General features: G+C 36.8%; 1 protein-coding gene across 1 annotated transcript; it reads right to left on the reverse strand.

The window, feature by feature from the left end:
- Positions 1 to 5719: 5719 nt before the first annotated feature.
- On the reverse strand, positions 5720 to 8228 carry LOC109421870 (melanization protease 1). The gene is made up of 4 exons (XM_019696443.3): positions 7961 to 8228; positions 7606 to 7898; positions 6779 to 7080; positions 5720 to 6713 (listed from the first exon to the last, which is right to left on the reverse strand). The coding sequence occupies exons 1-4, from the start codon at positions 8156 to 8158 to the stop codon at positions 6415 to 6417; spliced, it is 1092 nt and encodes a 363-aa protein (XP_019551988.3). The 5' UTR covers positions 8159 to 8228; the 3' UTR covers positions 5720 to 6414.
- Positions 8229 to 13038: the final 4810 nt, after the last annotated feature.

The following is a 13038-nucleotide window of genomic DNA, read 5'->3' on the forward strand; positions in this document are numbered from 1 at the left end:
CAGATTCATTCGAAATCCACCAAATTAATAAATAATAAAATAAATAAAATAAAAAATAAATGAAGTCCAAACCAATAAAAATCTATTCCAAATTCAAGCAAATTTCAAGCCATTTACAATGCCAATCCCATCCAAATCCATTCCGAACCCCAACTAAATCCAGTCCAAATCCTATTTTAATCCAATCCAATCCAAATGCAATTCAAATCCAAATCCAAACATAATTCAATCCAAATATATTCCAAATTCAATACAAATTGAAACCAACTCCAATCCAATCCAAATCTAATCCAGTCCAAACCAAATCTAGATTCATTTTAAATCCAATCCAGTTCATTCCAAAACGAACTCAATCAAATCCAATTCAAATTCAATCCAAATCCAGTCTAGATCTAATCAAAATACATTCCAAATCCAAGCCTGTTTGAATGTCAATCAAATCCAAATCCAATCTAAATCCAATCCAATCCAAATCCAGTCCAAATCCAATCGAAATCCAAATGCAATTCAAATCCAATCCTATTCAAACCCAGTCCAAATCAAATCCAATTTCAAATTAAATCTAATTCCAACAAAATCTAGAGTCAATCCCTATTCAATAATTGCCAAATTAAATCCAAATCCAATCTAAATCCAATCCAAACTCAAATCTAGTTCAAATCCAATCCAAATACACACCAAATCCAATCCAAATCAAATTTAGAATAAATCCAAAACCTTACCCAAAATTAATCCAAATCGTAAACAACTCCAACCCAAACCAAATCCAGTCCAAGTCTAATCAAAATCCATTCCCAATACAATCCTGTTCCAATCCGTATTCAATCCAAATCCAGCCGAAATCCAGTTCAAATCCAATCCAATCCAAATTCAATTAAAATCCAATCATAATCCAATTCAAATCCTCATCCATCCCAAATTTATTCCAAATCTAATCCAATCCAGATTCAATTAAAATCTAATCCAAATCAAATTCAAGTCGAATCAAATCCAAAACTAATCTTTGGTCAACCCAAATTCATTCCAAATACAATCTAGATTCAATCGAAATCAATTCAAATCTAATCCAAATCCAATCTAAGTTCAATCCAAATCTAATCCAATCCCAACCCAATCGAAATGTAATCCAAATCAATTCCATATCCATTCCAAATTCAATCCAAAACCAATCTAGATTCAATCCAACTTTCATCCAAATTCAGTCCAAACCCAGTCTAAATCTAATACAAATCAGGATTCAAACCAATTCTGAGTCTAATTCCATTCCAAATCTTATCCAAATCTCATCAGATTAAATCCAATGAAAACCCAATCTAGATTCAATTCAACTCCAATTCAAATCAACTTCAAATTCAATCCAATTCAAATAAAACCCTGATCTAGCCTACGTTCAATCCAAATCAATTCCAAGTATAATCTAGATAGAATCAAAATTCTATTCAAATCCAATAGAAATTCAATCCAAATCCATTCCAATTCATATACATACAAAATATAATCCAAAACCCATATAAATCCAATCGAAATCCAAGTCAAATTTAATCCAAATCTAATCTAGGTTCAATCCAAATCCATTCCAAATAAAATCTAGATTCAACTGAACTCCTATCCAAATCCATTCCAAGACCAACCCAAACCAGGATCCAAACACATTCCAAATTCAATCCAAATATAAACTAAATTTAATCCAAATCTATTCCAAATCTAATCCAAATCTTAATTAGATTGGTTCTAAATCTAATCAAGATGAAATTCAAATCGAATTCAATCCAATCGAAATGCTATCCAAATCCAGTCCTTATCCATACCAAACCAGATAAAATCCCAATCCAGATTTAATCCAACTCGAGTCACAATCAAATACAATCCAAATCTATTCTAGGTTCAACCCAAATCAGTTCAAAGTATAATCTAGGTTAAATGAAAATCCTATGAAAATCCATTAGAAATCCATTCCGAATCAATTCCAATCAAATTTATTCCATATCCAATCCAAACTAGATTCACTATACATAACTACAATCCAAATCTAAGCCAAATATGATCCAAATTAATTTCAAATTCAATCCAAATCTAATCTAGATCCAATCAAAATCTTAACCAAAATCAATTCAAATACATTCCCAATCTAATCCAAATTTTATTCAAAGCCTCTCTAAATCCGATCCAAATCAAGATTAGAATAAATCATTGATTTAAAATTTCATAAAAATCCAATCCAGTCCAAAATGAATCCAAATAGTATTCGAATCTATGCTTATTATTCACTTTACTGTGAATTAGTGCAATTCATTTTCTTTAACTGCCAACGCAGTTTTCTTTTCAGAGCTATGTAATGGTTATCTTATTTTGTAAATTCCGTTCGAAAATTTTATTTACAACAATTGTCCCACACAATAATGGATGTGATCAGCGTCCAAATATTTGTGTGTTAGTTTGCATAAGCAAAATTACTAAATTCATACACATTTTCAAATATATTTTATTCCATAGCTTTCTTCGTACCTGTTTGATGAATCTTTGTATTTGATGCGCTCATGAGCATTACGAAAAAATACACCATAATCCTGCAGACTTCACTCTTTGTTTTTTTTTTATGGCTAGGTACCCACACGTCCTGCCTTGTTTTTTTTATAGCGACAGATACCCACTCGTTCTGCGCTTTTAGGCGAGGTACCCACTCGTCCTGCCTTTCTGTTTTATTTAATTTTTCATAACTGCAGATACCCACTCGTTCTGCATGTTTTATGGCTAGGTACCCACACGTCCTGCCTTTATTTTATTTATATGTATATTTTGAGCGACAGATACCCACTCGTCCTGCCTTTTATTAATTTTCAATCATTTCTCGGCGGCGGATACCCACACGTTCCGCCTCGCCATTTTTGCTTCTTCAAAATCGACCATCCAATCACCGTTTCTACGTCACTTACCACCACCTTTTTTTATTAACACTGTTCGCGACAACATAAAGTTTAATTAAATCACTACCGAGCCGCGCCATGTAGTATACTTCATTTTTTTTTTCAAATTCTAAAGTCGATAACAAAATAAACGTCCGTCCGTCAGAAACATCGCCAACAGAATGAGGGAAGAATCATACGCGTATCTTCCAAAAGCAATCCAAAATCTATCGCTGTTCTGCTCATACACACTGTCCTCATGCTACCCGACACCTCTACAACATATCACCCTCTTTCTCTCAGTTCAATATATACACACACACACACACACACACACACACACACACTTTTCTCCATCATTCAACTCGCACGATCCAACATTCAAGCTGTCACTTTTCCTCTTTCTCCTCAACTGTTTCCTTTCCTTTCATTCATCTGCTCGGCATAAATCGCGTGGTCATCAATAGCAAAGTAAGCGTCAATAGTCATCAATAGCAAAGTAGTCATCAATAGCAAAGAACCCTTGTGGAACATGGGCTGGAGTAGCTATGAAAGCGATGTCCCCACGAAAAACCCTGGGTTATGTCCGGACTTTAAGTAAGCGATCTCCGATTCTTATCGTAAATCGTAAATGTAATCTAACGTAACTAACTTGCACAAAAATTGCATTCATATATACCACACAGTTGGACGCGGTACTTCGGAGCACCAAAAATATGACGTCTGGAGTTTGTCCAAAGTATTCATTGTTTATCTTTTTCTTATGCAATCAAAGACACCCGTTGGTTAGCTGCAGTAAATTAGTTCGACCGCGAATCAACCGTGTCGCTGCCGTCGGTAAAATGCGTTCGCCAGTTCAGCACCAGAGTGGGCCATATTCTTAATTTATTATATTTGGTACAAAGCTATCTACAGGGGATAGACAAAATGATCGGGACAGGCAAAATTTTCCCTTCTCAAAAAATATTCAAATAGCTGTAACTTTTCGAAAAGTGCATCAAATATTCTCAAATTTTTACTGTAAGTGGATCAACTAGTTGTATATCAGTGGACAAAATTTGAAAGAGATCGGGATATTCTGCACGAAGTTATAAAGATTTTAGAAAAAGGTATATTTATCCGATAGCCAACTTTGAGCTGTTGTATCTCTGGATTCGATGAACTGAATGCAATGAAATTTTGACCATTTACGACTTATATGATGAGCTCTGAAAAACGTTTGACTCAACTTGAAATTATTCACAAGAGAAAAAGTTATAGCGATTTAATTTATTTTATGATTTTTTAGTAAATTGGTCTATTTTTAATATGCATCCTTTTATTTTTTCAATGAATCGCCGGCTATGTTGCTATTTTCTTTCATAATATATTTATATTCAAGACAATTAGAGGGAATATAAATGACCCAGCCAGCAATTTGGTTGCTATATCGAAATTGCAACTCAAATAGTCACACATATATAGCAAAGAAATCGTATTCAATGCACGAAACAGGCATATACATACCGCAGACAGACGTTCTAGCTCGAACAAATTTATTCAAATTTTCTATGTAAATTTTCACTAGCGACACCTAGGCTACCGATTGCCACAGTGTAGTCGCGTGCAGTTGACAGTTTGAGAAACCACGTGCTTCCAGCCGCTTACTTACCACCCAATTCACCACCCACCGAAAAATAAAATCAAAACAAACACTGTTAAAATCATTCCTACATTTGCGTCACATTCACAAAGATTCCCCAATGCGAGTGAAGTTCATCCAAATGTAGTTTTATGCAAGCAAATCTATGTAAAATAAAAGTAATAATGTGTAAAATATTTTACAAGAGTCCTGCGCTAATTTGTGCAAAAGATTTTAGACATTAAATAAAAGTCATTTACGCTGCACAAATTATGTGGAAGCATTATTAGCGTGCAACACGTGCGGTCTTTTCCCACCATCCGGCTGGAAGACGACCGTGGTGACAGTTGTTGGTCGCAACGCACATGTGAGGCAGCGATTGAATATGAACGTCGCTAACGCCATCTGTTCGCTGATTGCCACTTGGCAATTTGTGGCGGCCATATTTTTTACACAAGCTGCTGAGTCAAACTTGAACGTCTTTCTGCGTACATACTAAAGTGGAGGCCATATCGAAACATATATACGATTACTGCGGTTCCGTCCAACATAATCTACGATTTCTCGAAAAATTTCTACGATTTCGCCGATTTTATCCGTCTAAATATACGATTTAACTTCGTGTAGAATAGCCCGATCTTTTCCAAATTTTGTCCACTGATACACAACTAGTTGATCCACTTACAGTAAAATTTGAGAATATTTGATGCACTTTTCGAAAAGTTACAGCTATTTGAATATTTTTTGAGAAGGGAGAATTTTGCCTGTCCCGATCATTTTGTCTATCCCCTGTAGGCTGATCGGGAATAGAAATAAATAGGAGAACAAAGCCCAAAATGCCAAGATGGGTTAAAATGGCCCAACTCATAAAATCATTCCTCAATGTGATTTGACCATTACTAAAGATGAATGGTTTCCAGGTTTACATAAAACATTTTTCTAGAAGCTAGACCGACATACCCACGGGAAATCTTTCGATTTCCCAATGAAAACTGGCAACTTCCGTTTTTTCATGCTTGCAATTAAGGTTTTCTGTCGATTTTTTATTACCAGCCAAGTGTTTCCAAGCAGATTGAGACACACATGGAGGCGCATGGTTGTTGATGTCTACGCTTTTCATGTTAGGGGTCATTCAAATATGACGACCATCGTTTAGCAGGGAGGGGGTGACACTCCATGTATTGAGCATACGAAAAAAGCGGAACAGAGGGGCAAAGGGAGTCAGAAATGCCCGAAACCAGTTTGAATGTATTATATAACCAGATGAAAATGTATTAGTTTAGTGAATATTTTTGCTGAAGTATCGAGCAAATATTGTCTTGTTGTCAACAGCAACTTTGAAAGCCTAGTAAATGAGGCTATTTATCATTGAAAACAATGATAGTTTGAAAAATGCCATCTTACCCCACTTTTCCTTATTGGTGATGAAACCTGGACAGTCAAAGAATAAAAAAGTAACACAATAAGCAAAATGACGACATCTATAAGTAGGAATTTCCGCAGTTCTATACTGAGAGCTTTCTCAGTCACAGGATCCATTTCGCCTGCATAAAGCATTGTAGAGGGACGGAACCCATCTCCAACAAAGTGTCCATCCTACTAAAAATGAAGCTTCCATGTGCTTTTTGATTTTTTTATATGTTCTGTTAGAAATTAGATAGCATGATGACAAAGAGAACATAATCGATGTATAAATCGTCTGTTTTTGAAGTAGGGTGAACATAGCGGTATACGTTCAAGAAGGATACTCATACTCTAGGTCCAATATTGATTAATTGTTGAAATTTGTGAGTGGGGAAATTCTAAAATTCTATTTTTATCGAAGTTTTATTTCTTCTGGTATATCGAAACAGTCTCAGCTTCACAGCTTAAAGTTTGGAGTAATTGAAATCAATCTGTGATATTCTCCAATATCCATGCCATGTATGACGTGACTCTGGTGTAAACCGCTGGTAGCGGAGTTAGGCCGCAACGTGGTCCGTAGCTGACAATTCCAATGAGATAGTACGTCCCGTTTATTTGAATTTGTAAGGGACTTCCTGAGTCGCTTCCACAAACGTCACTATATTTGCTCGATAAGGGTTTAGCACACATTTTGCTGTCGCTTATGGGTTTCTCCAGCTCTTTTTCGCACTTGTGATTGCTGATAGTTTTTATCTCTGAGTACATTTTGTAACGATTTCTGGTTTCTAACATTATAAAAAAATAACAGTTCAAGTTTTTGTCTGTGTTAACAAACAAAGCACTTTCTTACCAGGTACGGCCAGTCTCCAGCCAACAGTACTGACATTCCTGTTAGCAAATAAATCCTGCATGAGCGTAACTGACGTTGGCATACATATGGGTAAAATGTAGTTGGTGTAGTTTTCTGGAAGAGCGTTTTCCATCCTTAAGAGGGCAATATCGTTGACCTTGCTGCCTGTTCGGTCTCGTTTATATTCTGGGTGAATAATTATCCGACTCACATTTACAAATTTTGCTTCTTCATTACAGTTTCCATCCATGTCACAATCTGGATTTTCCTGGATGTCCCAGTCGCCTAGGCGAAGAGTGAGTCTGCAAAACAAAAAAATGAAATGTACACAGATAAACGTGTAAAAAAGACTCGGTACAAAATTCAAGAAATAAAAACAAAAAAAATGCATAATAAATCTCACTACGACGAATCATGCAAATGTTAAACGATGATATGGAGTTTTCATTTACGCGGCCGCTTAACCCTAAAAGGGATACCTGGGGTCCATTGGACCCCAGGCACCTTTCAGAGCTCGTCTTTGATGGAACACACTCAGCGAGGTGACGAAACTGAGGCCATGAAGGTATCCCTTTTAGGGTTAATATAGAAACCGCGTAAGTACAGTAATATTCCGATTTTATCGCGACTCCGCGTGTCAATCCTTCATTTTTCATTAATTTGCTGTTGCATTTGAAAGCAAGCTCTTCCCCTCTTCTTCAAATATACGTATAGATTTTGTAGAATATTTAAAAACAGTTTTGAAAAGGGGCTTGATAAAATCGGAACAATACTGGATAACTTAAAAATAATTAAAAACATCATTACTATCTAATCATTGTCCTTACTCGTATTCTCGCACCCAGTAAACACAATGCGCAGCAGTCAATACATATCTTCTGTTGATCAGGGAACCTCCACAACGAACTCCTTTTATCTTTTGGTTGTTGTAATCCAATGCTACCGTCCAACGATATTGATTTATATCTGTTATGCCTCCACTTATGCTTCGTTCGCTTGCAGCATCCAAACCACAATAATTTTCATTCGGCAGCAATGGTAATGTTCGAAATTCATTATAGTCGGTATCCGGTATAGTAGTAGTAGTAGCACTTGTTGGATTCGGCTCTTCACAGCAAACCTGAAGTTGCAAACTTTAAAATGTAATTGAATTTGCTTTCACTATTACAATCCACAGTTCACCTTCTGATCACCACAAAGATGCGCAGTGAAAAATCTTTGCTGACGTGCTGTAATCTCCGAGCTATTGGCAATTTTTAACAGTGCTGGGCAGTTCACAATCAATACACATTTTGTCATACAATCATCCATTTCTTGCGACGATGCCCATCTTGAGATTAATATAATGCACCACAACAAAACACATATGGACGACTTCATCTCGCGACCAGACCAGATCGTCAATGGACACCAGAACCTGCTGCACAACTTGCCTGATCGCCGACCGAACGTCAATTGAAACGCTCATACAAGAACCAAGATTATTATAGCTACTTATGTGGAAGCGCGAAGTGATTCAATACTTGATCATGACCAGATTAAAAAGTATAGAACGATGTCGTTTTTGTTTCACACTTTGGTTTTGGGTTTCCCCTGGTAATCGTCTTCTTAATGGCGTTGCGTATCAAAGGAGATAGACAGAACGGATGCATGTGTTAATTTTTGCTACACTATAGTTCAAAAAAAGATACGATACACCGTCTTTAGCCAAAGACTGAGCAGACTGAACATAAATTACACGAGACAACGGACAACGAATACAACAACCAGTGGCCCGAAGTAGAATCGAACTCACACTCTGTGGCTTACAGTTGCATTGCATCGCTAACCACATGGTCACAGCATCCTATGCAACATCATAACGAGTTTTTATTAGCTGGGTTATGATTGTTTTCTTATGCTGTACCATCAGTTAGTTAAAAATATTCGATGTACTCTTTTAACCCTAGAAAGGATACCTGGGGTCCATTGGACCCCAGGCGCCTTTCAGAGCTCGTCTTTGATGGAACACACTTAGCGAGGTGACGAAACTGAGGCCATGAAGGTATCCCTTTTAGCGTTAAGGATTGAGACAATCACATCAACGATAAAGTATAAGGTACCCCGGGGCAAGTGGGACCTAAAAAAATGCTAGTTTGGTTTTGTCATGCCAAAAAATTCTAAACACAAATAATTTTATAATTCCAATGGTTCTAAAAGACATTGTTGATATATTTCTTCTTATTAACGGGCATTAAAACTGTTACAAAGTTTTAAAATTCTGTATATTATGCATATAATGAAAAGTAGAGCAGATCTTCATTTACACCGTATCACGGGGCAAGTGGGACCTATTCGGATTTTTTGTACTAATGGCTTAATATAGTTGCATATATGTAAGGTAGCATAAATTATAAATATCTTATGCGAATAACTATGTTTAGCGATTTATGTTGGAAAAGTTTTGTGGTATCGTGCATAAATTACGTAACACATATAATAACGAATCACTGAGAAAAAAATTGATTTAACTCTTGCAGCTCGTGCAAAACAAATTGATTTTATTTATACAAAAAGCGTTATATGTTAAATGCCGAAAGATTTCCAAACTTATTTTTCATATTACGTAGTTGATGAATCTCGCCAAAAGATTTTTCAAGATTTACAGATGTTATGTTTTCCCTTACATAATTTTACGATCGTTAAATAAAGATTTTTAAATCGTGAACTTCGAATAAGTCGTTTTCAAATTTTTGCATACTTTATGGCCGGTTCCTTAACATTCAGACAAACTCATTATGCAGCGAAAAACGAAAAAATAATAGAATTTGCTTGAATAAAAATATGGAAAATAGATGATTTCGAAAAAAATATGTTCTATCAAAGACTTTACCATTTTAAACATTAGCTTCATCATCATAATAGAAGTAATTAAGTATAATTCAACGATATAAGTAAGGCGCCGATTTTTACTTCACTTTTGTGTAAATTTCGACATAGGCTGAAGAAAGCGAGATCAAACTATGAAATTGTGTTTGTTTACTCTCATAGGTCTCACTTGCCCCAGATGCTGAAATGCACTGGGACAAGTGAGAGCAGTTAACAAAACGTTATAAATGAAAATAAATTAAAGCTTTTTCGCTTAAAATAATTTGCAAGCACTCCAAATATTATCCTGAAACCGAAAAAGTTTTACTTTATTTGTTATTCTATTTTTAAATGACGAATGTGGTAGAGTACGTTAATCTCACTTAGTGAATTGAATACTACATACGAACAACAATAACATATATGGGCTTTTTATGGTGAGAACAATAACAATTTTTGAATTCAAAGTATCCGTTGGTGTGATACCTATGTTTTCTATGAAGAATGTTTGCTTTAAAACTTACAAATAAAAAAAATTATAGCTGTAGGTCTCACTTGCCCCGGATTCTCACTTGCCCCGGGGTACCTTATAGACAAAGAATAAAGTTTATAGACAAAGAATTTCTACTTTTAGTAGAACATTACAAGACTTACCGAAGTAATACCACCGAAGAAACGACGTAACAGTGGTGTTTTAAAACTGCCACCCCCCCCCCCCCCCTACATTTAACGATCGACCAGCAGAACGAGCGAATGCTTCTGTCAAATCTGCGCAGACACGAACCTTTCCCTATATGAACACATGGGGGTTTAGAGACAAGGTATCGAATCATTGCGAACCGTTATATAGGTGCCGATAGTGTTCGGCGGTTTTTCATCATGGCGTCGGACACAACAAATTTGAATTTATTTTCTCTAGCAGTCACATCGGTTCGTCGGTGGTAATACCAGCCCAGATGAATTATCTTGAAGTGTAGAAATGTAATGTGGTAACGTTTGGAATGGCATCAACAGGAACCCTAATAAGTTATTCCAGCAGAATTCGTACATATACATCCGGTGAAGCTTTATGACATTTTTTAGCTGGAATCTGTAGTTTTTAAACAAGGGTAAATAATATCAAATGATTTTTTTTTGTCTTGCATGCACCGTGTGTTTTATAGAGTAAGCTCGGAAATCATGAAGTGTGCATCGCATCAACCGCTGTTATCAATAAAATATGTTCATCAACCGTTCTTCTTTTCAGTAAATCCATTTGAAGATTCCCGCAGAAATTCTCTGGAGGGATTCCCCAGACAATTTCACTCGGGAGCTCTATCTGAGAGTTCTTTGAGGATTTTCATTTAGCGATGCCTCCAGGAGTAACTTGTAAAAAGATTTCCGATAGAGTATTTGAAGAAAATCATCGGTATATCAAAAACTTTCGAAATATGGAAAACATGAAAAAGTTTTTACTAGAATTTCAACTGAAATTTGTTTTAGTAGCTTTTAACAACAGGGTCTGGGACCATTTGGGCAGGAAGACCTATTTTGGAAATTTGCAGCTTCAACTCAGTCAATTTCAAACCACTATGAGATACTCACCGTATCCCCAATATCATGTCAATGGGACACGAACGGTGTAGTACTAGATTTGTAGTAATGAGCTGAATTTTAGTATGGTGAGAAGGTAAATTCTGCGTTTCTGCAATGAAATGGTGCAAAAAGCGTGGGTATTATGATTCCATGCCTAATTTGTCGCTGTTTGAGCAAAACTTTGGATAACTATGCTGTTCATGTTGCAAGAAATTGAGAAAACAACAACACTGTTGCACAATGTTTTGCTCAAACAGCATCAAATTAGGCAAGGAATCATAATACCTACGCTTTATGCACCATTTTGTTGCAGAAACGGAGAATTGACCTTCTCACCATACTAAAATTCAGCTCATTACTACAAATCTAGTACTTCATCGATCTGTCCTATTCCTTTAAGAATTTTATCTGGGATGCCTTCACGAATTTGTTTAGATTTTTTTTTCTGGAATTCCTTTTGGTTTAATTTGAGATTACCTTCGAGTATCCCTTCGGGGATTCCTCCAGGAAGGGCTTCGAGGATTCCTCTAGGAATTCCTTTGGTGATTCTTCTAGGAATTCCTTCGGGGATTGCTCCAACAAGTCGTTCAGATTTTTTCCAGGAATTCCAAAGGGAATTTCTCCATGAACTCCCTCGTGGATTCCTCTAGGAAGTCCTTCTTGGGATTTATTCAGGAATTATTTTAGGATTTCGCAAGGGATTCCTTCGAGGATTACTCCAGGAATTTCTCCAGGGATTCCTCCAAGTTTTCCTTCGGGGATTACTTCAGGAATTTCTTCCGGGAGTTCTCCAGGAACTCCTTCTGGGATTCCCACAGTAATTCCTTCCGGAATTCCTCTGGACAGTTTTCTTTCTGGATTCAACCTCCTTCCAGGATTCCTCGAGGACTTCCTCCCGGGATTCCTCCGAATTTACTTCCGAAACTGCTCCAGGAGTTTATTTCGGGATTCCTCCATGAATTTCTTGCTGGATTCCTCCAGGATTTCCTATCAGGGTTCCTTATAGAATTCTTTCTGGGATTTCTCCGAAAATTTCTTGAGGGATTTCTCCAGAAATGACTTCTGAAATTTCACCTGGAATTTCTTCTGGGATTCCTCGAGGAATTCCTTCCGGAATTCCTTCACGAATTCCTTCCGGTATTCCTCCAGGATTCCTTCCGGGATTCCTCAAGGATTTCTTTCCAAGATTCCGGGATTCCTTCAGGATTTCCATCCAGGATTCCTCGAAGAATTCCTTCCGGAATTCCTCCTTGAATCTCTTCCGAGATTCCTCCTGGAATTCATTGCGGAATTTCTTTCGGAATTCCTCCAAGATTTCCTTCCGGGATTCCGGAAAGAATTTCTGGAGGAATTCTGGAAGGAAATTCTGGAAGAAACTCTAGGATGAATCCTGCAAGAAAATTCCGTCCGGGATTTACTTAGGAAGTTCTTGATCTCCTGAAGAATTTTCGCAAGGAACCCCGAAATAAAATCCAAGAATGAATTTCTGGAACCACCCCAGAAGGAACTCTTTAAGCAAATCTTAAAGAAATTGCTAGAGCAAACTTGGAAGCAGTTCTGGCAGGAGTCCAGAAAGGAGTTCCCGAAGGAGTTTCGAAAGAAAATTCTAGTGAAATGACAAAAAGAACCCTTGCAAGAATACCGAAGGAAAGCCCTGGAGAGATCCAAGAAGAAATTTCTAGAGAATTCACGGTAGAAACTGCTAGTTGTTTCTCGGTAGAAATTTTTGATGCAACCTCTGGATTAGTCCCGGAAAAGAATTCTTGTGGAATTTCAGAGGGAAATTCTGGGTGAATGCTGGAAGTAGATATGACGGAATCCCGTAAAGAAACACATAG

Source organism: Aedes albopictus, chromosome 1, assembly GCF_035046485.1.
Source record: "Aedes albopictus strain Foshan chromosome 1, AalbF5, whole genome shotgun sequence".
In the NCBI taxonomy this organism is placed as follows: Eukaryota; Metazoa; Arthropoda; class Insecta; order Diptera; family Culicidae; genus Aedes; species Aedes albopictus.

What these genes read in the sequence shown, in the direction of transcription:
- LOC109421870 (XM_019696443.3), bottom strand. Translation starts at nt 8,158, where the DNA reads ATGAAGTCGTCCATATGTGTTTTGTTGTGGTGCATTATATTAATCTCA. An exon ending in ATCTTTGTGGTGATCAGAAG is followed by an intron (nt 7,899 to 7,960) that starts GTGAACTGTGGA and finishes TTGCAACTTCAG; the next exon opens with GTTTGCTGTGAAGAGCCGAA. An exon ending in CTGGAGACTGGCCGTACCTG is followed by an intron (nt 6,714 to 6,778) that starts GTAAGAAAGTGC and finishes TTATAATGTTAG; the next exon opens with AAACCAGAAATCGTTACAAA.